Source organism: Lampris incognitus, chromosome 14 (genome assembly GCF_029633865.1).
Source record: "Lampris incognitus isolate fLamInc1 chromosome 14, fLamInc1.hap2, whole genome shotgun sequence".
Lineage (NCBI taxonomy): Eukaryota > Metazoa > Chordata > Actinopteri > Lampriformes > Lampridae > Lampris > Lampris incognitus.
Genome location: NC_079224.1, coordinates 6077045 through 6103863, shown reverse-complemented (window position 1 = coordinate 6103863; position 26819 = coordinate 6077045). Strand labels below are relative to the sequence as shown.

Genomic DNA, 26819 nt, shown 5'->3' with positions numbered 1-26819 from the left:
TTAATAACTCTGACTGTGTGGACATTAAAGCAGCTGTCAGGTGTGCTGCACCAAGGTAAATTGTGCCCCCCCCCCCAAATTTTTTAGCACCAGCCACCACTGGTGCAAAGCACAAAAGAATCATAACACAAACCTTGCCCCTTGATGTCTCAGACTAGGATCAACAGGATGTTGGCCCCTTGGGATCTGCCCTTCATTTGGGAAGGGGCCACGCTGATCCCCTGGAAAAGGTCCAGAGAACCTAATGGGCCCTCTGATGGGTCCTTGTCCAGGATAGGGTGGAGGGGGCCTCCCAAACATATCGCTCTGCTGCCCAGGGCCATCCTGGGGCCAGGGTCGAGGTGGTCCTGGGGTCATGTTGCCAGGAGGCTCTTGGGGGCCCCTCTCTTGGCGGATGGCACTTCGCTGCTGTTGTTGTTTAAGGATCAGTTCTCTGATTCGTTGCTTCTACAAATCAAATCAAACAAGCAAACAAAGTAAAAAACAAAATAAATAAATCTGGGTCATGTTTCAGGTGCATCGGCTTCATCACCTGCCATACAATTTCAGCAAACTGGTTCGAGTTGTTGACTTATTTTGACTCACTTCTTCCAAACTATCGTATGTTCTTCAATGCAACTTTTTTTTTTTACGTGACTGCATACTGTGCCCACCATTCATATAAAAAAGCAGACTGCCTCTATACATCTATAGGTACTGATAGGTAATACCTGGCAAAAAAAAAAGAAGCGTCCTGTGCTTTTAAATGAGCAGTACTTTCCTTATAGTTGTACAAATTTAATTTTGCTAACTTTCACTTTTTAAATATGACTTTGTTTCATTTCAACACATAATCGTAAGACTCTGAGAAATAACTGCCATTAATTTTGTTAGTTTTGAATAGTTACCTGAAATCTAATGTGCTTTAAATTTGAAGATTTTGGGGTTTTTTTGTATGGCAATATTAGGTGCTTCATTTTATTGTCTCAACATTCATGCTATGTCTCTTTACCAAATGACTGAAATTTGAATTTATATTCGAATTTAAGACAGCATAAAAATCTATATGATACAAGGGTTATTTACTGATTCTATTTCACAGCCATCTTCAGCCCTCCATATCAACTGAATCTGAAATCTTGAGACTAATCTTGACTAATCCCTATGCCCTACGAGACTAATCTTGAGACATCAGTGGTTATATCATACACCTAATCTTAAGAAATAGTGATTGATAAAATGAGCATTTGGAAGGAAAAACCATATCTCAATGGAGCTGTTAAATTGGAAAGTAAAATTAAAGCAGGGCACACCTGTCTGAGTCTTTCCTCACTGTCAGCAAGCGGAACACTTGGAGCTTCAGAAGTGCCAGGAATCTGCGGGTTGCTGGACAGTTGGCCCTGGTCTTGAGGCGCAGTGCCAGTGTTTCCCATGCTGGACTGATCTTTCATTTCCATCTTCTCTGTTGGCTGTGGTCGAGGGGTCATGGGAGCCTGTTCAAATGAGTCGTGGACAGGTGTCTGATTTGGTCTCCTGGATGGTGACCGACTAAATCCGTCTTCTAGCATACCAGGGTTTTTTGGTGTTTGCGAGCCAGGATGAGGAAAAGGCTCCTGTAGCCTGCCTTGAGGGGGAGAGAAAGGGTCTTGGTTCCCCATGGGTCCTGGCCTTGGCCCCTGCCTGCTGAGCCCATCTGGACCAATACCAGAACGCAAGGTCCCTTGAGGCTGGGCATAGGGGTCATTTAGCATTGGTTTGGGGGCCCCTGGCTGAGAAAACATATCACCACTCACTGGCCTTTGTGTTCCAGTGTTGGTGTATGGGTCCATAGACCCCCTTTGGCTACCTGGTGATTTGGAAAACCTCTCACCCATGGAAGGACGCGGAGTACTGGGCGGCTGGGCATAAGTGTCCACAGAGTGGGATGGGGACATTCTCTGAGTAGGGTGAGACTGGTGACCAAACTGGTTCATCCCACCTTGGCGAGGAGCAGTAGAAGCCTGGGAGTAAGGGTCTGAGGATGGGCTGGGGGTGTTTGATGACTGGCTGTAGTTGTCATGTGGACGTGGGGTACCAGGGGGTCGAGCATAGGGCTCAAAGAATGGGCGTGATTGGGTGTGAGGCTCACTCATGGGTCGAGGGGTACCTGGGGGCTGAGCATAGGGGTCAGAAGCTGGCTTGGGTGGTCCAGTGGGTTGGGCAAAGGGGTCATAGGTGAAGTGGTCGGGCCTTGGGGTGGAGGGAGCATGGGCATAAGGATTTCTAGACATCTGCTGCATTTGTCCTGGCTGAGCAAATTGATGGCCCTGAGAGTGATGCTGGCCCATTCTTGGCGGACTAGTGAATGACTGGTCATTTCCAGAAGGTCTTGGGGTGTGGGGGGGCTGAGCGTATGGGTCACTCTGATGACTCTGAGAAAACCTGTCAGAGGGATGTGGTCCTGGCCGGTTAAAGGGGTCCTGAGCCTGGGAAGGAGGCATGGGCGTTTTGAACAGAGACACTGAGCCAGACTCATTACTGCCAGGTATAGGGGCTAGTAAGGGCCGTGAATAAGGGTCAGACAGGATCATCCTATTCAGGGCCATGCGCTGATAAGCCTCATTCCTGATCATAGGTCTGGAGTAAGGGTCCCTAGCAGGGGAGCCCATTGGGGGTCTCCCTTGGGAAGCCTGACTGGACCTGGGAGGGCCCATCGGCTTTAGGAAGGGGTCAATTTCCCCTGCTGGCCTTGGGGTGTCAGGAGGCTTAGCGTAAGGGTCATTACTCATGGATGTAGGGGAGCCAAAAGACTCATGAGCCGGAGAGGGCCTCCCTCTATCCTGCTGCTCAATCAGAGAGTTCGGGGACTTGCCAGAATCCAGGGGCATTCGGCGACATACATTTGGCCCTAGAGCTGGTGGTCTAGGGGTTCCCACCATTTTGGCATAAGGGTCCCATGGAGATGATGGTCTGGAGCCGGAGGAGCCTGGTGAGAAGACCTGAGGGGACTGAGGTTGGGAGGAGGGTCCTGATGGAGGGGGCGGAGGAGGCCGCAGGAACACGTCCTCAGGAGGCCCCGAGGTTGGCGTTCCTGGGAGGTGGGGCCTAGCAAAGCTCTCTTTAGCATTGGGGGATGTACTCCCATTGCTGGGCTGGGAGGCAGGGCTCTGGTTACCACTATTGTTGCCGTCTCCCTCAGACTGGCTGCCTGTTGTCTGCTGCTGCTGCTGTTGTTGCTGCTGCTGCTGCAGCTGCTCATTCTTAACTTGCTCCAGTTTCTGGGTGGCTTCAATCTTGGCTTGCTGTTTGCTTTTCTGCCTCATTTGCTGTAATAGGGGCAAAGTGAAAAGAAGGATTAGACTCTAGAAGGGGTGTTTTAATGTTGTCAGTCTCATATCACAAGCAGTTGAACCAGATGAGCTGACTACATGGCGGAAAGTGCAGTTGTACCATGGGGCCTTTATAAATCACCTCTCAGTTGTCTTAACATAAGTGGACCTGCCGCTGCCCTGCCTTCACTACATACACTCTTACCTGTCTAAACTTCCACTCTTGTTCATGCTCTGACTCTTTGGGTTTCAGAGGGTCTTTAAAGAGCAGTTCTGTGTCTAGTGGTATGTTGGGGTCAAACACCTCAGGGGGATGCTGCTGTGGTTGGTGCCTCTTGATCGTCTCGTTGGACATCTGGACTTTGTTGATACGCAGGGCAGCTCTGTTGTCCCTTGCTTTTTGCTGCAAAATAAAATCAATCACAAATGAGCAAATAGAAAGAATTTCGGCTAGCCAGTGGTATGATTTCAAATACTTTGTAAACGCAGATGTATATATCATATGCACCAAGAGAGAGGGATGCAAAATATTCAGATATGGTGAAATTACCCACCAAGCACTGGTCTTAATTTCAACATGGGGCTCTGCATTAGCCCTCATCTAGCTCAGAATACATCTGGCTAAACGTAGCCCACTTTCAAACCAAACTGTTTAATTAGTTATCACATAATTATGGACAACTAAAACAAAGAAGTGTCTGAGATACAAAACACAAGACCACATCTTGTGCAAAAATACTTTTAATTGCTTTTGTTTTAAGTGGCAGCTATTTAGCTCTCCAGCTAAGATTTAAACATTTACTAGATTTCCACCTTTCAATCAAATGTCACCCAGACTTAGCCTAGATGATGCATACCATTTACATATCTTTTAGATATTTAATCATGCTTAGTTGGTAACCTTACTGTTTTCTTATCCAGCTGATAATGTCAGTTAAACTTTTAGGTTTTAATCACAACTAGGTCTGTAAAACATGGCCTCTGGCAGGTAAAATTACTTTGTGCCAGCTTAATTACACAGAACTCAGTTGGTTCTAACATTGAACAGTGTTTCCTCTATTAATTAGCTCATGTGCAAGTGGTCCGATTTCATATTGCACTGATAAGAGGCATGGGGCCACAAGTGACAGAATGTCTTTTATATATCATAGCAGCAGTAAAAGTGTTTGAAGAATTAGTGATCTTACCACATATGGGGCCCTGTCTTGTGAGCTAGCCTTTCTCCACAGTTTTGCAATTTGCTTGACTCTTGTAGACCAGTCTGTTGATGCAAAAAGAGGAGTTGTCATGCCAACAGGGCTTGAGGAGGATTCAAGAGAATCTTCTCTTTTCTGACATGCACTGCACGTTTGCTCAGAATAACGCCACATACTCTGGGTGAATTCATACAGAAACAACCAAAAACAACAAAACCCCATCAGGCCCATACAACACACACATCGAACCATGAAAAAAGATGGAAGGGGAAATAAATTCACATCTGAGACAACTTGGTTTACCCTGCTTTTACAGTCATGGACTAACCTGGAAACTCCTCCTTAAGGTTGGGAATGTTGATGTTGGTATAGAGGACAGGTGCGACAGTGGCTAGCTCTCCCAGAGTCTCCTCCTTTTCCCATTTGAGTGTACTCCTTTGGGCATTGGACATAGATTCCGTCTCCCCCTCAGGCAGAGATCCAGGAGGGGCTGGGCCTGAGCCATGGGCAGGAGAAAGCCATGGGCCATGGGCAAGTGCCTCTCTAGGCATCTGATTAAACTTCCTATCCCTGAAACAACGTAGAAATATTAGTTAAGATGGCAAACTTAAGCTTTGCTAAATAAAATACCTTCAGTATGACAACTATGTAGATGTGTCTTGAAAACGTAATGTATAATAGTTATTGGTCAACTTTAATGTGGTAGGTGTGATACCTTGGATTGTCAGCGAAAGGCATACGGTGGAGGGGGGAGAAATTTTCTGGGATGCAGGGCCCTGCGCCTGGGCTTGGCGGAAAACGTTGATTTGGTCCCATCATGCCGTTCATCATTGGCATTCTTGGAAACATGGGATTTCCTACCAGATGCACAAAAAGATTAATTGGATTGGGCCGTTGTGCTACCTAAACAACAGGAACAGATGAGGGTAAGTGTCAGCAATTTACTAACAAGTGACATACCAGCGTTGGGGTGAGGCATACTGGTGCCTGGTGCTGAAGGGAGGGGTCCTGGGCCCTGGGGGTGAGGCACCTGTGGTGGCGGTTGGTTGGTGCTGGGGCTCAGAACTGCAGTGAAGAGATCCTCTACATCCTTACCCTCTAGCTCTGTGAGAACATGGGATATAACAGTTAGAATATTGTTTGAGATGACTTACTGGATTACAATTAGGTGATTATTTCCTGTCCTACCCTTCTCCACCTCATTTCTACAGTCGAACCCACTTCAGTTAAACTCCGATAACCAGAATAACCCCAACAACTTGAGGGGTTTTTAAAGCCCTGACAAAACATGACTACATACCTCTTAGATAGAGCACGCCTGCAAGTGCAGAGCTGTATTTCAACACTGTTTAACTTGAATAAGGGATGTGCAGGTTGAATTAAAGTTTACCATCAATCACACGTGATGTCTCTAACTTACTCACAGCAGGTATTTGTCTGAAGCAAGAGATTTATTTGAGAAAGTAAGAGCATTTTTAAACACGTCTGGAAAATGCATCGACCTGGGAATAACAGCTTTGTTCAGTCTGCAAAAAAATGATAACTAGGCAGAGGTGTATTAGCCAACAATTACATGAAGAATTGAGAATACCAAAATAATGAATAAATGAAAATGATGTTAAGAGTTACAGGTGCCAATAGTTCTCGATATGAAAGGCCACCTACAGGACTGGGGAATGAGGCAGCGGGCAGTCATGTCATGTGTGAACAAACGCCATCTGAAAATCTTGGCAGAAAAACCATCCCGACAGTGCGTTGTGTTACGGAATTGATGAAGTTCGAGCAGATGGCAGGCAGGTAAATGAAGAGAAAACCATTTATTCTTAGATTAGGCTATCTTATTTATCGAGAAAACGCTGCCTGTCAATACTTAAAATTTACAGAGGGGAAAAAACAAGTTAACTGTCACACCGAGATGCTGTTTTGTGTGGCTCCCATCAGCCACCTGGCTGTGCATTGAGTCACATACAAACACACTCTCACCCATAGACCAGAGGCACAGTAAATGGGTTATGGGATAAAAAGGGCTTTATTAGGCTATTCCAACAATCTTCTGCTCACGACCATCTGAAAACTGTCCAACATGTCCATGCAGTAAAGAAATAAAAAATACAAATAAAAAAGACAATAGTTGCAAAAGGGAGTGGTCTAGTGCAGCAACAAGGACACATACCCACATCCAGCTTCCCACCCACAGACAAAGCCAATTGTGTCTGTAGGGATGCCTGACCAAGCCGGAGGCAACACAGGGATTCGGACCAGCAATCCCCATGAGGGTAGGAAACAGAATAGAACGCTTCGATTATCATTGTGTTTTGCTGGATGGGAAAATTAGTTTAAGAAAGACTTCCATCCATCCATCCATCCATTATCCTGCTGTCAGGGTTGCGGGGATGCTGGAGTCTATCCCTGCAGTCACTGGGGGCTGGACAAAGACTTCCCCAAAAGCAAAAGTTTTAAATTCTTTTTAACAAATAATTGACAGGTGTTTGCTTTTAAGTGTAATCGACACTGTACTGCATTTAAAGAGGTAGTAGACAACTTATTATGAAGTAAATGTTGACTGTACAGTGTAACGGCTATAGAATAATTACACCACCAGCGTTTAGACTGGTTCCCTAAGCCTTGTTTTCAGGCTTATAGGGAACCATATTCTGTCTGCCACTGGGTCCAATCTCGCGGGAAAATGAGGATTCGATTTACGGCACAAGGTAAGTGCGTCAACCATTGCGTAATTCGAACAGGAAGAGGATAACGCTATCCCCAGTAGCAGAAATGGCGGACAGTGGAACAACCAAAGTGACAGTGGAAACTCTCGCCGGCAAGAGAAAAAGAACCAGTTGATGGCGGAGGCAAAGAAGGCGAAGCGGGAGAGTGATGAACAGAGGTAAAACAAGAGTGAACTTCGGACGGGCATTCACTCGATGGAGTGAGCGCCGGTGTTGTACCAAACTCTTTCCCCGTCGAGATGCATTTCCCCCTAGCCAGATGAAAGCGTTCACATGGAAACACGTTAGCTATCGGTTACGATTAGGTTAAGATAAATGTTAAGTTAAGCTTAGGGTTAGGTTGAAGTGAGGTTGGAGTTAGATTGAAGTTAGGTTAGGGTTAGGTTGAAGTTAGGTTGAAGTTAAGTTAGGGTTAGGCTGAAATTAGGTTAAGGTTAGGGTAGGGTTAGGTTGAAGTTAGGTTGGGGTTAGGTTGAATTGAGGTTGAAGTTAGATTGAAGTTAGGTTAGGTTGAAGTTAGGTTAAGGTTAGGGTTAGGTTGAAGTTAGGTTAAGGTTAGGGTAGGGTTAGGTTGAAGTTAGGTTGGGGTTAGGCTGAAGTGAGGCTGAAGTTAGGTTAGGGTTAGGTTGAAGTTAGCTTAGGGTTAGGTTGAAATGAGGTTGAAGTTAGGTTAAGGTTAGGTTGAAGCGAGGTTGAAGTTAGGTTAAGGTTAGGTTGAAGTTAGGTTAGGTTGAAGTTAGGTTGAGTTAGGTTAGGGTTAATCAAGCGTCCCGGTGTTGTATCGAACTCTGGCTAGGGGCAAACAGATTTCAGCGGGGAAGGAGTTTGATACAACACCCGGGACTTGAGAGGGTTCAAAACTAGAGCTGCACATGGACGTCTGGGTGGTGTAGCGGTTTATTCCATTGCCTACCAACAAAGGGATTGTCAGTTCGAATCCCTGTGTTACCTCCGGCTTGGTTGGGCGTCCCTACAGACACAATTGGCCGTGTCTGCAAGTGGGAAGCCTGATATGGGTATGTGTCCTGGTTGCTGCACTAGCGCCTCCTGTGGTCAGTTGGGGTGCCTGTTGGGGGGGGGGGGACTAGGGGGAATACATGATCCTCCCACGCGCTACGTCCCCCTGGTGAAACTCCTCACTGTCAGGTGAAAAGAAGCGGCTGGTGGATCCATATGTCTTGGAGGAGGCATGTGGTAGTCTGCAGCCCTCCCCGGATCGGCAGAGGGGGTGGAGCAGCAACTGGGATGGTTTGAAAGAGTGGGGTAATTGGCCGGATATAATTGGGGAGAAAAAGCGGGGAAAATCCCCCAAAAAAACATAGAGCTGCACGATACTTGAAAAAACTCCTATTGCGATATTTTTTCCTGCAATATAGTATACTGCGATATGAAAAAATACGGGACTTTTCTCCAGATGACTTGAATAAGCTCGTTTTGGAAAAAATGAATCATTCTAGAATAATTGGGTTGATTTTGTAGGAGAGTTGTTGGGAAATTGTGAAACTGCGAAAAGTAAGCGTGCCTTTTTTTGCCATTCGTATGGGAAGACGAGGAGACGGAGTCAGATGGACGACACGGAGCGATGTCATAGAATAGTCATGTGCGGATTGGCACCAACATCATCTGAATCCGCATGTACACATCATCCACCCACCACCCGCCCGAATGAACTATTTTCTCTGATTTAGACACCCGCACCTGATCACATATTACAATTTTTTCTCAGCGGGACATATGTGAGCGTGATGATATGGTAACATATTACACCGTGTTTGAGGTATTTTTGTAGCTAGTCATGTAAAATGAAACCTGTGCAAGTTTTCCTTTGTTATCAAGCAGTAAAAAAGTTGTAACATGAGGTGTAGGAGTTAATCTGCCTTACTTCACATCGCACGTCCTGTGATGTGACTATTACGCATACGCACACTGCAATGACGATGCTGAAACGATATCCATACATCCATTATCCAACCCGCTTAGCCTGCTCTCAGGGTCACGGGGATATCCCAGCAGTCATTGGGCGGGGGTGGGGGGTGGGGAGACACCCTGGACAGGCAGCCAGGCCATCACAGGGAAACAATATATCGTGCCAATATATCTATTCCAAACCGACGTTCAGTCGGCATTCTTTCTACTGGATCAATAACACAGCCTGCCTACTTATTAATACTACCGGATGTTTTATTACTCTGCCTTTATCACAGCACCAAGGTCGGGTTTCTAACATCAGGATTCTTACGGTTGTTTCTTGCTCTGGACAGTAGCCAGGCTGCTCATAAATGGAAAGCGATCTGATTGTCTTTGTGACAGTGGCACAAAAAATAAAAACAGTTGGAGGGAGGGGGAAACACTAGAGGGGAGGGGGAAACACTAGAGGGGAGGGGGAAAGATGGAAAGTTGCCTACAGCCACTTTAGGTAAATTCAGCATTTTACAGCCTACCCGATAGGAATGGAATATGACAGTATAGCTCACTAAATAGTAAAAAGTATTGTATGAAAATATATTAAAACTTTGCCAAAGTACAGCAACAATGCCCTATTTGGGGTTCAGTGAAAAGTCTACTTTGACTACGCTTGCTCAAAACACACTACTTTTTGAGAGACAGGACTTAATCACCAACCTGGGATTTTGTACAGTTTGCTGAGAATGGATTCTGAAATGAGGAAAGCAAAAAAGAAGAAATGGTTATCCAGCTTGTTGCAAGTCTTCAGACAACATGAGAAGGCGTATAAATGGTGCGGGCTTGAAGACTGATCTGGACGTCTGGTTCCACACTGACCATCGGTGACCATCTTGTCCAGCTCCGGGCTGAGGATTCCGTCCAGGGGTTCCTCTGGGATGGCACGAGGTGTCCGTCGGCCGGACTGGGGCCCCACTGGGGAGCTGTCAGCCAAGGGCCCGATGTCCAAACCAGCTGTGGAAACACACACGGACATGCAAAAACAAACACACACACACACACACACGTGTACACGCACCCACATCAGGCGTATAAATATAGACATAAAGTGAGAACATGTTTATTGTGTAAACAGCTTGTGGAATGTAATCATAGCAGCACAGAGCAAAATCACTGCTCCTATGGGGTTCCTGTGTAATATGTAATATGAGCGCTCTGGGAACAATGAACAGGCAGCCAGGCCACATCAATTCTCAGCTAAGATATATAAACACTTGAATTTTTGTAAAGCAAAACATTGTTCTGTCCTCCCCATTAAATCTGACTCACTAACACCCATTACTCTCCTTATGAGACGTAAAAATGCAATCATCATTAATTTTAATAATCATTAATGCAGTTAATAACCAGCTAACTTCATTTGAACAGCCCGGGTAATGCACTGCCAGCAGATTAAATGAAGACGATGACCAGAGAAGCCAAGCCAGCTAGATTCAACTACATGTCCATCACTGAAGATGACTCGCCCATTCTCGGGCTCACGGGTTTTCTCGACGTACGTGAAGCTGGCACCTCATGTGACAAGAACACCAATATGAAAATATTCCCTTCATTTTCGCTGACTTTGTGGTGCAAAAACCATCACTTGTGCTAGTATGACGAGATATTCAACATTATATTTCAGGAGCTGTGACGCCACTCCCCACCTTGACCAGCAGCTCCCAATCACTTCCCAGGTGTCTCCACCCTGACCAGCTCCCAATCACTTCCCAGGTGTCTCCACCCTGACCAGCTCCCAATCACTTCCCAGGTGTCTCCACCTTGACCAGCAGCTCCCAATCACTTCCCAGGTGTCTCCACCCTGACCAGCTCCCAATCACTTCCCAGGTGTCTCCACCCTGACCAGCTCCCAATCACTTCCCAGGTGTCTCCACCCTGACCAGCTCCCAATCACTTCCCAGGTGTCTCCACTCTGACCAGCTCCCAATCACTTCCTGGGTGTCTCCACCCTGACCAGCTCCCAATCACTTCCCAGGTGTCTCCACCTTGACCAGCAGCTCCCAATCACTTCCCAGGTGTCTCCACCCTGACCAGCTCCCAATCACTTCCCAGGTGTCTCCACCCTGACCAGCTCCCAATCACTTCCCAGGTGTCTCGACCCTGAACAACTCCCAATCACTTCCCAGGTGTCTCCACCCTGGCCAGCTCCCAATCACTTCCCAGGTGTCTCCACTCTGACCAGCTCCCAATCACTTCCTGGGTGTCTCCACCCTGACCAGCTCCCAATCACTTCCCAGGTGTCTTCACCCTGACCAGCTCCCAATCACTTCCCAGGTGTCTCCACCCTGACCAGCTCCCAATCACTTCCCAGGTGTCTCCACCCTGACCAGCTCCCAATCACTTCCCAGGTGTCTCCACCCTGACCAGCTCCCAATCACTTCCCAGGTGTCTTCACCATGTGTGCCATGTCAGAAGACAAGTTGTGCATGTCTTGCTTTATAAAGAGACATGTTTTAAAGACATGTGAAATGACAACTGACTAATTTTTACTTTGTTAGCTTATTTCCCCTGTCATATTATGGGGGAAACCCCCCCCCCACAAAAATTCAATTTGAACTCATTTTATATCAAACTCTAATCACCTTAACTTCCTCCTCCTACCACAGACTGTGAGATTTTATCAGTCCTATAAATTTAGTGCAAGCCACACTGTGTGATATGGATCTAATAAACTTGGGTACCACATCAAGTGTGATGTGTGTAGACTGTACGATGATAACACCACTGAATCGCAAGCTATGACGCAAGTCCATAAAAACGTCATCAGTGTGCGTGCCGCATCAGCATGTCATCAGTCTACGCCGCTGGTAGAGCAACATGACTCCAAGCAGGAATCCAGTCCTTCCAATAGTCACCGCAGCTCATCTTGTTGAATCCATGGCATTTGGGTCACAGATGCTAACAGTCTGTTTGTTTGTGTTCGGCGCCAGCAAAGATTCTGCGCCGCGTTGATCAGTGCGTCATGTCGTGCTGCATTTCTATTGGTTGGTCAGTAGACGTAGGTCGTAGCAGCAGTCACATTGTGAGATGGTCATCCTACATTTCTGACACTGTCAGACTTTTGTCCCAGGTTGCCTTCGGTCGCAAGACCGTAATAACGGCCATCTTTGAACCTGTCTCACAGTGTGACGTAGGACCACCGTTTTGGAGCCACGACTAAAAACATCGCCACGTTTAGTCATCTTTCGTCTGAGACAGCCCACATCACAGTCTGTAGGAGGCTTAAAACAGCATAGCTTTTGTGATTGCACCACCAAGTCCAAGCAGACAGGAGAGCAAAATGAAATGCTTTCCTACACTTTCTCCTGCCCTAATATTCTGTTTTATTTGGAAAAAACGCCACATTATAAACGTCACAACCCACCATGCCATTTCACATTGTCTTTAAATGAGTGCTGCCACTCTCCATCACTGTCCAGACCCTTCCAAAATTATTATTCTTTTGTGCTACAGTTTTGCCTGTCCATACTGTCTATTTTCATAAGTGTAGTTATAATTCTTTTTTACGACACACGGGCTTTATATTATTGGTGATGATGCCACCTTCCACCCCATCAACCTTTAAGCTGACCCACAGTGGAGTAATTTGTTTGTCGGTTTACTTGTTGAATTACTAAACATGAGCTGTGACATCACTCTTCACCACAACTTACTCAGAAAGACTTGGGTGTGGCCTGTAGTGTTTGTGTTAGTTTGTGTTAGTGTGTAAGAATGCTTTGGGCTATTTTAATTTCTTCACATATGGGACCGAGTGGCACTTAACAGTAAATTATCATAAAACTCAGTACTGAGTGTAACAGCTCACAAATATGCAAAACCGATGGCAATATGGGGCTTCTGGGTGGCGTGGCGGTCTATTCCATTGCCTACCAACACGGGGATCGCCGGTTCGAATCCTTGTGTTACCTGTGGCTTGGTCGGGCGTCTCTACAGACACAATTGGCTGTGTCTGCGGGTGGGATGCCGGGTGTGGGTATATGTCCTGGTCACTGCACTAGCACCTCCTCTGGTTGGTCGGGGCACCTGTTTGGGGGGGAGGGGGAGCTGGGGGGAATAGCGTGATCCTCCCATGCGCTCCGTCCCCCTGGTGAAACTCCTCACTGTCAGGTGAGAAGTGGCTGGTGACTCCACATGTATCGGAGGAGACATGTGGTAGTCTGCAGCCCTCCCCAGATAGGCAGAGGGGGTGGAGCAGCGACCAGGACGGCTCGGAAGGGTGGTGTAATTAGACAGGTACGATTGGGGAGAAAAAGGGGGGGAAATAAAAAAAAAAAAGAAAAAAAAGTTGGGGGTTAACTGGTAAAGGAAGACCTACACAAAGGGTAAGTTATTTCAAATCTAACAGGCCGCTGTGCCAACTGATCTCATTCTGGTAGCCACTGCCACCGCTTTGTACAGGTTTAGGTTTATTTGGGGAAATGTTTTGTATAGGTTAAGGTTTATTTGGGGAAATGTTTTGTATAGGTTAAGGTTTATTTGGGGAAATGTTTTGTATATGTTAAGGTTTATTTGGGGAAATGTTTTGTATATGTTAAGGTTTATTTGGGGAAATGTTTTGTATATGTTAAGGTTTATTTGGGGAAATGTTTTGTATAGGTTAAGGTTTATTTGGGGAAATGTTTTGTATAGGTTAAGGTTTATTTGGGGAAATGTTTTGTATAGGTTAAGGTTTATTTGGGGAAATGTTTTGTATATGTTAAGGTTTATTTGGGGAAATGTTTTGTATATGTTAAGGTTTATTTGGGGAAATGTTTTGTATATGTTAAGGTTTATTTGGGGAAATGTTTTGTATAGGTTAAGGTTTATTTGGGGAAATGTTTTGTATAGGTTAAGGTTTATTTGAGGAAATGTTTTGTATATGTTAAGGTTTATTTGGGGAAATGTTTTGTATATGTTAAGGTTTATTTGGGGAAATGTTTTGCATAGCTTAAGGTTTATTTGGGGAAATGTTTTGTTTATGTTAAGGTTTATTTGGGGAAATGTTTTGCATAGCTTAAGGTTTATTTGGGGAAATGTTTTGTATATGTTAAGGTTTATTTGGGGAAATGTTTTGTATATGTTAAGGTTTATTTGGGGAAATGTTTTGTATATGTTAAGGTTTATTTGGGGAAATGTTTTGTATATGTTAAGGTTTATTTTGGGAAATGTTTTGTATAGGTTAAGGTTTATTTGGGGAAATGTTTTGTATAGGTTAAGGTTTATTTGGGGAAATGTTTTGTATAGGTTAAGGTTTATTTGGGGAAATGTTTTGTATATGTTAAGGTTTATTTGGGGAAATGTTTTGTATAGGTTAAGGTTTATTTTGGGAAATGTTTTGTATAGGTTAAGGTTTATTTGGGGAAATGTTTTGTATAGGTTAAGGTTTATTTGGGGAAATGTTTTGTATAGGTTAAGGTTTATTTGGGGAAATGTTTTGTATATGTTAAGGTTTATTTGGGGAAATGTTTTGTATATGTTAAGGTTTATTTGGGGAAATGTTTTGTATAGGTTAAGGTTTATTTGAGGAAATGTTTTGTATATGTTAAGGTTTATTTGGGGAAATGTTTTGTATATGTTAAGGTTTATTTGGGGAAATGTTTTGCATAGCTTAAGGTTTATTTGGGGAAATGTTTTGTTTATGTTAAGGTTTATTTGGGGAAATGTTTTGTATATGTTAAGGTTTATTTGGGGAAATGTTTTGTATATGTTAAGGTTTATTTGGGGAAATGTTTTGTATAGGTTAAGGTTTATTTGGGGAAATGTTTTGTATATGTTAAGGTTTATTTGGGGAAATGTTTTGTATATGTTAAGGTTTATTTGGGGAAATGTTTTGTATAGGTTAAGGTTTATTTGGGGAAATGTTTTGTATATGTTAAGGTTTATTTGGGGAAATGTTTTGTATAGGTTAAGGTTTATTTTGGGAAATGTTTTGTATAGGTTAAGGTTTATTTGGGGAAATGTTTTGTATAGGTCAAGGTTTATTTGGGGAAACGGTCACTACACATAAGCGGTCAGCCTGTAAATGTACCAAGTCAGCTGTCATTGTGCTCATTTACTGTTAACGTATATATTCAACAGGCCACTGTGCCAGTCTAATAATACTTTTTATTAACAATACTGCTTGTTTGTGGTGGTGGGTTCCCAAAATGCCACGACCGCTGTTCACTGTCCATGGTTCTGAAGTGTCTGTCGCTCATAGCGGCGCTGTCATGATGTACATGAACGTTTGCTGGTTTTGTGGGGTAGGAGGAATTGGCTGTCATGTGTTTTGCCTTCCGGCCCATTGTCACCATATTCCGCTGAAGAGCACACACGGCTTGTGTGGCAATGGGACTATTTGTAAGGAAGATGTGTGTTCTCCGTTAGGAATTAGCTGGTTGTGGTTCTGGTGGGAACTCTCGCCACTGTTTGCTCATTGCGTTGTGGGGCTGGACCACCGTCTTCATGTCTGTTTCAGAGCTACAACTGTCAGGTAATTCTGCAGTACTGTAGGAGAACACCGTCAGCTAGGCTGGTAGTCTGAGGGAAGGGGGTTCAGAGGGCCAAGGTTTAAGAGTCAGTTTTGTTTTTCCAACAGGGTGATGGTGGTTGCGTGGCTCGGGTCCTGGGGTCTCATTTATAAAACAGTGCGTAGGATCCTTACTAAAAGTGTACATGCGAAAATGGCGTGCACCATAAAAAATGAAAAAAAAAAAAATCGGACATAGATGTGTGAGAGGCGCCGTTACACAACCTGGCTTCAATTCACCACCTCTCCATGTGTGTTGACGTTCAGGTGTGCACGTTCTCCTGTCACGTTTGTTTTTACAGATCACACATTATGCGTAGTTTGTGCGTACGCAACGGTTATAAATGAGACTCCTGGGCTGTTCCGGTGGCGTCTGGACACTGCTTGGCATCCTCCTCATCATATTCCTCATATACCTTAGAACTGCATTATAACAGTTATCCTCTTTCAGTGTTGTATTGTGTAAAGTGTGTAAACACAACACCATTGCATGTTGTTGCTCTCCCTGAGAGCCCCCTGAGGCACATTTTTAATTTGTGATAATGGGCTATACAAATAAAACTGACTTCACGGTTCGCTACTGGTGTAACCTTATTTTACAATTTTCTATAACTTCAATATTTATCCTTTTCCAGATGTATTCAAAGGAAGGGAAAATAGTCTATCCATTTCCAGGATTTCCAAGAAGGATGGGAAGCTTGATTATTTATACATAGCAATACAACACCATGTTGTGTCTTAGTATTTCTGGTAAAGAAGTTTATCTATTATTCTATAGCCTCAATTTATCACGTCGTGTTGGTTTCCAGAATGTAACCGCAGTTTCACATTATTTCTAGATGCTGGGGGGGGGTTAAAGAATACAAGTTGGTCTAAACCACGAAAATGACACATTAACAAACACTGACGACTTGTTTGACGATCATAAAAGCACAATGTTGTTGAGCTTTCCAAACCACCCCCATACTGACAGGAACCACTTCTGTGGCTCAAACCAATGGAGACGCAGAAGAAATGAGGGGACGTTTTTCTGTTCGTGTTCTGATCACATAAGGACGCCAGCTTCACAGAGATGTTTTTCCTAGACACGTAAAGCATTTCTCTACCACTGTAAGAATGGCTGCGGCTGAGACCCGGCGAGGCCTGCATTCTGAGAAAACCATCAGCCCAGTGTGCTTAAGCTTAACAAAGTAGCGGCTACAAAGAGCGAAGGCCATGTATCAGTCTCTGTGGAATTGCAGAGCTTTTCTCCACTAAATCATGGGGCTGAAAAAGGAAGACCTTCGCTGTCAGGAGAAATGGGGAGGCCTCTCACCAAGGCCCCTCTTTTCTCTAAACTGCTGCTTCTAAATTGCTCATTTCTTTTCAGTCTGAATGGAACTGTGTCCTTAGCAATTTGTTTGTGTAGTGTTCCTGGTTGGTTAATCATAAATTTACAATTTATCATCGAATCTGAGCTCAAACTACAGTAGAAACCACTTATAGTGATCACATCTGTCTAGGCCGATATATCACTATAGTGATCACATCTGTCTGGGCTGATATTATCACTATAGTGATCGAATCTGCCTAGGCCGACATATCACTATAGTGATCACATCGGTCTGGGCCGATATTATCACTATAGTGATCACATCGGTCTAGGCCGATATATCACTATAGTGATCACATCTGTCTGGGCTGATATTATCACTATAGTGATCACATCTGTCTGGGCTGATATTATCACTATAGTGATCACATCTGCCCAGGTCGATATATCACTATAGTGATCACATCTGTCTGGGCCGATATTATCACTATAGTGATCACATCGGTCTAGGCCGATATATCACTATAGTGATCACATCTGCCTAGGCCGATATATCACTATAGGTGGTCGATCACTTTAAGTGAAGTCGAGGTTTGTTTTTTTGTTGATGATCATCTGATTAATCGTGAAAAACTTACTAAATGAACAAAATGTAATGAACCAGACAATTTCTCCATTTTACTGGAATTAATTGACTGAAACAGCTGCCTAATGTCGGGTACTGTAACAAAAAATCAACTGCTTCAAACACAAATTTGAAATTATAGACAATAGGTTACAGTAACATTGCTTACTTCTGAGCAGTCGCGGTCGCTGCTCCACCCCCTCTGGCGATCCGGGGAGGGCTGCAGACTACCACATGTCTCCTCCCATACATGTGGAGTCACCAGCCACTTCTTTTCACCTGACAGTGAGGAGTTTCACCAGGGCAACATAGCGCGTGGGAGGATCACGCTATTTCCCCCAGCCCCCCCCCCGAACATGCGCCCCGACTGACCAGAGGAGGCGATAGTGCAGCAACCAGGACACATACCCACATCCGGCTTCCCACCCGCAGACACGGCCAATTGTGTCTGTAGGGACGCCCGACCAAGCCAGAGGTAATACAGGGATTCCAACCAGCGATCCCCGTGTTTGTAGGCAACGGAATAGACTGCCACGATACCCGGATGCCTTAAAATACATTTTTAATGACAGAAGGCCTAAAAATGAAAGTGAGCCTTTGTCACTTCAGTCTATCTGGTGATTTCAGAGGTGGATTTTCAGAGCAGAAACAGCACCATTCAGTATCGTATGAGAATAAAAATATAATTCAGATTTCCTGAATTACATTGGTTTTAAAAGTTTTTTTTTTAATTACCATGTATGAAAGACCTCAATGGATCACTTTAAGTGGACTGTTTGATCGCAGTAGCCAGATTCTTTAAACAGTACTACTTTGGGAATGATTCTGTCCGACAACCTTTGCTCCATATAAACGTTTGATCACTATAAGCAGTTTCTACTGTATTCACAAACATTAGCAAGAGACCCCAAACAAACCAGGAGAGATTGACAAGGCATAACCACATGAGTGCATTTTGTGCAGTGAGCTAGGTCAGAAGCACTAAGCGGTGTGAAAAGGCTGCTCAAGTTTATCTGAAACGTGTTAGAAAGACACAAGAAGGTGCACATGTGGAAAGATTAGTACGAAGCAGCCCATACACATGCACACTACAACTGCAGACAGACCGTTAGAGAGGAAGACTGCACTAAAGCAAGGGATGAGTTCACCAGAGCACCCTTACCAAAAGGAGGAGGTGAGCTGTCAACCTGGAAGGGGCAAAAATCAAGACCTACAAGAACCCAAAACCAGACAAAAATAAGTAAAAAAAAAAGATATATAGTGGAGACAGAAAAAGCCCAACACTCTCCAGACAATGCAAAAACAAACAAAAGGTAAACACAAAGGTGAGTCAAAACCTTTGTAAAAAGAATGGGACATTCCAAACATATACATGTGGTGAAAAGTCAAGAAATTTGCTGTCTGAGGAAATTTCCAGCCCGCGAGAAACCATTTGGCGAGCCCACAGCGAGAGGTGTTGAGGCTATAAATTCTTGCCACTGTGACTGCCTGTAAAATATAGAACGCACCAGAGTCACTGCTCGGCTTCCCCAGCATTCCCAAGATGTCTGCATCAGTGTTCAGAACATCACATAGATCAACTAACGGTTCCTCAGACGTCTCTGTAGATGGAAAAAAGAAAATGAAAACATCACACAACATAATCAATGGTTATGAAAAATGGGCATGACGCTAGGATTTTGGTGTCATTCTGCCAAAACCATAGTCTGCATGAGTACACAGGACTGAGATCAGAGATGTAAAGAAAGAGGTGACTCCCCTTGGTGGAAAAGAGTGAAAACCTCCCCAGAACAATGGTATTCAAACGTGCAAGATCCATACAACCACGTAACCCAGGGAATCACAAAGCTTGGTCTGTTTTTCTTTTCATGCCAGGCTGTTAGGCCAAACTGACTTGGTTGATAACTCCACTGTTGTTTATTTCTTTCTGCCGTGCTAAAATTACTCTGAGCAACTGACAGGACAGTGGGATGCTGAGGTCAGGCCTGCCGCAATTATTACACAACTGCTTGGTCGTGATTATTTGAGCGCACTGCAATCCTTTTGCATAATAGTACAATTTCACAATTATACAAGTTTCCATCCAAATTTGAAGTGGCATGAACCCCCCCCCCTTTTTTTTTTTGATTTTCCTGATTTTCTCCCCAATTGTACTTGGCCAATCACCCCACTTTTCTGAGCCATCCTGGTCTCTGCTCCACCCCCTCTGCTGATCCGGGAGGGCTGCAGACTACCACATGTCTCCTCCAATACATGCAGAGTCACCAGCCGCTTCTTTTTACCTGACAGTGAGGAGTTTCACCAGGGGGGCGTAGCGCGTGGGAGGATCACGCTATTCCCCCCAGTCCCCCCTCCCCCGCGAACAGGCGCCCCGACCAGCCAAAGGAGGCGCTAGTGCAGCAACCAGGACACATGCCCACATCTGGCTTCCCACCCGCAGACACGGCCAATTGTGTCTGTAGGGACACCCGACCAAGCCAGAGGTAACACGGGGATTTGATCCGGCGATCCCCGTGTTGGCAGGCAACGGAATAGACCGCTACGCCACCCGGACGCCTAGTTGTTTTTAAAAATGGCTGTTTAACCCTTTCTTAACTTCGTCATGTGTGTCCGTGTTGGAGAATCCTCGTGGAGCCACACACTTGTACCAGAACTACAGTGTTGACCTGCCTGATGTAAAGAAAACGTGGTTCAAGACCATAAATTAATATAGAAGGAAACTTAATTTTATTTTCAAAAAGTTAATATGCAACAGAGAAAAGCACTGCAGCCATGTTTCCAGCCCAGCATCTTTATGTGCGCGGTGATTAACCTGTTCTGAGCCCATTAGCCCAAACTGACACAGCGCCATAAATTCTGAAGTTTCATTGACACTTTTCTGCCAACCACTAATGAGCAGCTGCTGAAATGACCAGCATGGATTTAAGCCTAGTTGTAACTCAAAAAAACAAAAAAAGAAACACAACAGCACTGCTGTGGACACATGTTGGCTTTAAAAATGAGATCCTCGTTACGTGGACGTGATTTGTAAATCCATTGTCTCGTACTTTGTTAAACTGTTAAAGCCTGAAAGGCAAACAACATTCCCTTTATTCACATCTTCCAATGTTTAACGTCAATAAATCACTCTTCTTCACAAGTTGTATGTTTATCATTACACCACTATTAGGACTATATCTAATAGTGCCATAAAATGAAGAAAAAAAAAGAGGAGTAATTGTTAATCGCTTTTCTTTGACAATCAAACTAAAATTTCATGATCATGACAGCCCAAGCTGAGACTTCATGTACTTCTCTCAGTAAAAACAGCAGTTCCTCATCTTCTTAGCAATACATACATATCCAACAGTCTGATCAATAACCCAACAATACTGCCCCTTCAATTTGATTTCTGTCCACAGCAAAGCGCCGTTTCCAGTCTGTTCAGAATCTTCCTCTCAGTTTCCATGCCCCTTTTGCATCTGCATGAGATGTGTTTTTTCCTGGTATCCACCCAGTCAGCTACACCACCAAGTTTCGTAACGCCGCTGAACAGTCACAAACGCTTCTAACACACTTGCACAAAAATCCCCAAAAAGCAACACAACTCCCCCTCCCACACACACACACACACACACAAAAAGTGTATGACCAGCGCAGCATTGTGTGAATACATACGAGCTTCTGCGGGCCTGGTGGGCAGAGCTGAGGCCGATGCACTGAGCAGGGGGTCTGACGAGGGGTTTAGGAAGCCGGTGGTGGGGTGCTTCCTCTCTGCTTGGCCCTGCCCCTCTTCCAGTAAACCTGGTTCCACCCCCTGTTGCCTGCTCTGCTTGCTCTTGTCCAGCAAGTCCTTTCCAAAGAATGCCTCCTTAAAAGATGACAACACATAACAAGGGTCACTTCTCTGTGTTGACACTGCTCTCAAGGAACTGTCAACCAACACACTAACCCCCCCCACCCCCCACCCCAAGTGGTTTAACTTGGAAAGCACACCACCCTGTCAGGTATAGGAGTTTATTCAGACATGCGTCAAGGACCCATGAGAATCAGCCAAAGTGACAGGGACAAGCACTAAGACTAACACACATGCTCCCGCTGTTCCAGCTTGTGTCAGCCCCACCCCAGCTGCCCCAGCCCCTCTTGCTGCAACCGAATGTACCCATAAAACTACCCTCCTAAATCCAGACATGTTGACTGCAGCCCCCTACTGCATGGAGACATTAAAAGCCTAACACGTTGCCGTTTCAATAATTAATCAAATGTGCTTCTCTGTGTTGAACCCTTTAGGAGATTCTGAGCGCCCCCCTCCTCCCGGTGCGATGGGATAAAGAGCAGCACTGACAGCTGCCTGTGGCTTAATGCACATCACATATCTATGTTTTGGCCAACACAAGGTGACACAGAGATGCCGGCTGGAGACCGGGAGACTTGAAGTCATCCCCGGTTACACTCTCGTACGTCAGTTCACAAGCTAGACGGCAGCCATTTAGAGGGATGACCAGAACCGAGCACGCGCTACAGAGAGACCCTCCAGGCTACTCCTCTTTTAAAATAAGAACACAGAAGGGGCTCAATGCACCCAAGCTCCGTCTGTAAATGGCTGCCAGGGAGGTGATGTACTTTGCATTCCCAGGCTCCCCATGGGTAGAGTAAATAAGTTTTTAAGACGTGGCATGACATGACATGACAGGATCTTCACTGCACAAGAAAGGGGAGCTCACATAATGGTAGAATAAGTAAATAAATAAAATTAGGTGACTTGACTTTTCAAATTAAATACTGATGAAATGCACGCAGGAAACTAAGAGAAGTTATCCTGGGTGATGCCACAAATTCCATCCCTGAAGCTCACGTCACCTCCTGAGCAATGTCACAGACAGACGTTTGCCTTAGAAATATGAAAAATGACGTCATCTACTGTGACAACATGCCTGTGAATAAGATAATTACACTATAAGTTAATTAAGGTCAACAGTTATCTTTTGATTTTTGCTCAGTGTTACATATATTTATGAAATATGATGATTGATGAACACAGAATATTTTTCCTGCAAAATTAATATACAGCCTTTTGCAATTAAATAAATAAACTAATTTAAGCAGAAACAAACCCCTGCATCTTATGAAAATTAATTTGATTTCTAAGACACTTCCAGCAATGGCATGATGCTATACCCCGCCCCTCTCACTGTAATGCGAGATCATTGTGCTAGTCATGTTAGGAACCAAGACTTTGTAAACTCAGTGCCAGATTTAAAGGTGAAAGACCTGCAGGTATGTGGGAAAGGCCTCTTCTAATTTGGTCTTTTTCTTGCGGTAGCGTTTCTTGATTTTTTCAGGGACCTCTGGGCCGGGTGGAGTCTCATCTACAGTGGCATCAGGCTGGGCCTCTGTCCATCCTGCATTAAGGTTTAAAAATGTGAAGGGGGAAAAAAAAAAAAGAAAAAAAAAAGATTTTCAGATTTTTCTTAATTTCGGTTTCCTCCTGCCATCTGTTCTAGATCCTAATGAGAAAAGTAAGTTAACTCTGAGACGGATGAACAATCTAAACAAAAAACACTCGATAAGAAATTGACAGGAAGGTGTAAGCTGTCCGGGGCTTGTATTAATGTGCAGACCTTCATCTTTTCCAGTAAGGTTCTCGGATACGGAGCCGGTGGAATCCTTCCTGCACAACAACCGCTTGGCCTTGCTCGGCCCTTGTCCCGGACGGCTCCGCTGGCGCACCATGAACCCGCCAATGCCTGATGGGGGGAGGTTATTTATTTTACACATATAACATCAACGTATCCAAAGTTCAATTCAAGCTCCAACAGCTTCTAGTGCTGATCAGAGTATTTTTCGCTAGTTGAACACTGACAAACCAGGGCGAAATCTTTCACACAACACTGTTTTGATTTTTATCTTAGCGGTGTCATGAATGAAGGGATGCGGAGGAAAGAGTCCGCAGCTGACAGAGTAATAATCACTGCTTTCAGCATCAAGACATCGTAGGAGAAAACACCCTTTGGAAACACTGGATAGAGCCTTCTGTATGTCGGAGGCTCTGAGATGGCTGTGCTTGGCTGCAGCTACAGTGACGGGCATATACTGCACCATTTTACGCTTCAGAAGAGCTGTCTCCTTCAATCAGGTGCCCTACCCGGTCGGTACGGCTTCCTCTTTCTCTTCTTGCTGCCGTTGGCCCCCTTGGAGTCGTCCTCTGCTGGCTCTCGCTCCAGGCTTGAGTCAGACTTCCCCTCGCAATCCATGAGTTCCACCTCTGCAAGAGAAAGACAGACCTTTGAAGATGATGGATGCCCCTGCAACACAGCCACGCCCCCCCAATCCCCAGCACCTGTGTCCACTCCACCTCAACTCCACCAGGAACCCCCCAATCCCCAGCACGTGTCCATCCCACCTCAACTCCAACAGAAACCCCCCCAATCCCCAGCATGTGTCCACCCCACCTCAAATCCACCACAACCCCCCCCAATCCCCAGCACCTGTGTCCACTCCACCCTCAACTCCACCACAGACCCCCCCAATCCCCAGCACCTGTGTCCACTCCACCTCAACTCCACCAGAAACCCCCCCCAATCCCCAGCACCTGTGTCCATCCCACCTCAACTTCACCAGAACCCCCCCCCAATCCCCAGCACCTGTGTCCAATCCACCTCAACTCCAACAGAAACCCCCCCAATCCCCAGCATGCGTCCACCCCACCTCCACCACAAACCCCCCCAATCCCCAGCACCTGTGTCCACTCCACCACAAACCCCCCAATCCCCAGCACCTGTGTCCACTCCACCTCAACTCCACCAGAAACCCCCAATCCCCAGCACCTGTGTCCAATCCACCTCAACTCCACCACAAACCCCCCAATCCCCAGCACCTGTGTCCACTCCACCTCAACTCCACCACAAACCCCCCAATCCCCAGCACCTGTGTCCATCCCACCTCAACTCCACCAGAACCCCCCCCAATCCCCAGCACCTGTGTCCATCCCACCTCAATTCCAACAGAGACCCCCCCAATCCCCAACACCTGTTTCCATCCCACCTCAACTCCACCAGAAACCGGCTCAATTCATGAGCTGCAATATTAAGTACTGCCATTTATGGCATGGCTTTTCCAACAGTTATCAACTTATTTTCCAAAGTCCCACTTCGATTTCCTTTGGGTTGAATAAAGAAAACATCTATCCATGTTTTATTTCATACTGATCCCATACTCTTCACATGAGTGTAAAACTGGTAGGAATTAAAGAGAGACAGATAAAAAACCTTAACCAAAACTAAAAACAATAAAAAAGCCTTTTCAAAACTTCACAATTCTTATGTTACTGCCTCAAAATGGGGGGGAGGGGGGGTAGATATCAATACATATAGCTCAAAATAGCCACCCCGCTACTGACATTACTCTGGGTGCCTCTATTATCTAGTGAGAGGAAAGCAGTGGCCTTAAATTGATTTCCAAGCAGCTTATGTGTTGAAGACAGGCACCTCTGTTGTCCTCTATGTCTTCATCACGGGAGTGCTCTGAAAGGGGGTCTGCGGGGGCCTGGAGCACTGCCACACTGTTCTGGTTGATGATCTTCAGCTTCAGCTTGGGCTTTGGCTTCCTGCGTCGTGATGCGGTGGCCGACAGGCTCTGGAGCTGGCACAGCCCTGACTCTGTCAGACACACGCCGTCCTGGGTATAGGTCCTCGCCAAGTCTGAATAACCCAAATCACATGCACACACACAAAAAAAAAAAAGGTTGAAGGCTAGACCAAGCACATGGAGGAGCTCTGGTAAAGGGGTGCAGAAAGCGGTACAGGCAATTCTGAAATAAGGACTGACTAATAGTACCTAAGGCAGAAAAACATCTTGGTTGGTCTGTGGTTATTTACCAGCCTTGAAACTGAACATACCCATTTCTTTGGCCTTTGTTACAAACTGCGTCATAACTGCAGGCTCAATGGTGTCTCTGGCCTTGGCTGGCACTGCACAAGTACAGGACACACAAAAGGCATCAAATAAAACAGGAATGGGAAGAAGCAGGAGGGCCAAAACAGAAAGTAATGTCTATTCACTATGCAACACACAAAAATGAAAGTGTATGAAAAGCAGATACAGAAAAAGGAGTCAATGCTGCACTCTTTACCCTTAGTGGACTTGAACGCTCGGCACATAGTGCAGTCAAAGCTGTTATCTGCAGCTTTTTCCACCTCATCCTCAGAATGAAGACCCTGACAAGAGGCATGCAGCCACCTGTGGAGAGAGGGGGCTTAGCTACGATCCCAGATGTAAACAAAACAAAACACTGGGCGGCGGGGCCTGCTGAACATTTCCAGTAAACATGCAGCCAAGTTAAAAGCGGCGCTCACCTGTCGCACTGACGGCACTGCATGATGATCATGCCTTCACTGTAGTCAAGTAGGCAGATGGGGCAAGTTGCCAGGCTAGCACAGGGGCCACATTGGGTGTAATTATTCTGCCACTCACACCTCAGGCCTGGGGAGGTGGCCCCACACTGAGTACAGGACACACACCTACAGGAGGCACAATGGACAAAGGTCATACACCTCAGAGAGCGCACATCACTTTAGAGGTTCATGAAGACTCACTATGTCACACCCTGCCTACTCCAGATGAGGAGAAAATGTTCTCTTGGTGATGAAGAAATCAATTATTTTGTGGTGGCTCTACTACTGTCAGCTGCCCCCGTTAGGGGTCACCAAGGCGGATCATCCATTTCCATCTCTTCCTGTCCTCTGCATCTTCCTCTGTCACACCAGCCACCTGCATGTCCTCTCTCACCACATCCATAAACCTCCTCTATGGTCTTCCTCTTTTCCTCTTCCCTGCAGCTCCATAGTCAGCATCCTTGTCCCAATATACCCAGCATCTCTCCTCCACACATGTCCAAACCATCTTAATCATCTCTCTCTTGCTTTGTCTCCAAACCATCCAACCTGAGCTGTCCCTCTAATATACTTGTTCCTAATCCTGTCCCTCTTCATCACTCCCAATGAAAATCTTATCTTCAACTCTGCCACCTCCAGCTCCATCAGTGCCACTGTAATATTTATTTTATGTATTAAGTTCAATGTAACAAAAGACAATGACCTTGTCTGCCTCAGCACAACTAAACGACATAATTTTTCAACTATGGTGGGTGAGATGCATTCACCTATTGAGCGGCTATAAGGAAGGCAGACTGACAAAAATGTCTTTAATTTATTCTTTTAAAAAAAATTACGCTTATTATAAAC

General features: G+C 45.2%; 1 protein-coding gene across 1 annotated transcript in view; it reads right to left on the bottom strand.

Annotated features, from left to right (window-relative positions):
* kmt2cb (lysine (K)-specific methyltransferase 2Cb) overlaps positions 1–26819 on the bottom strand; it is a 128510-nt gene that overhangs the window by 32278 nt on the left and 69413 nt on the right. Inside the window, exons 20-38 of the mRNA XM_056292717.1 lie at positions 25932–26096; positions 25709–25815; positions 25476–25547; positions 25065–25277; positions 23723–23842; positions 23199–23324; positions 22849–22979; positions 21256–21448; positions 19107–19199; positions 18761–18808; positions 9994–10128; positions 9835–9867; positions 5444–5587; positions 5199–5340; positions 4812–5053; positions 4475–4548; positions 3493–3690; positions 1293–3284; positions 134–447 (exon numbers count right to left, since the gene is read on the bottom strand). Coding sequence (XP_056148692.1) covers positions 134–447; positions 1293–3284; positions 3493–3690; positions 4475–4548; positions 4812–5053; positions 5199–5340; positions 5444–5587; positions 9835–9867; positions 9994–10128; positions 18761–18808; positions 19107–19199; positions 21256–21448; positions 22849–22979; positions 23199–23324; positions 23723–23842; positions 25065–25277; positions 25476–25547; positions 25709–25815; positions 25932–26096 — 4542 coding nt within the window. The remainder of the gene's footprint in view (positions 1–133; positions 448–1292; positions 3285–3492; positions 3691–4474; positions 4549–4811; positions 5054–5198; positions 5341–5443; positions 5588–9834; positions 9868–9993; positions 10129–18760; positions 18809–19106; positions 19200–21255; positions 21449–22848; positions 22980–23198; positions 23325–23722; positions 23843–25064; positions 25278–25475; positions 25548–25708; positions 25816–25931; positions 26097–26819) is intronic.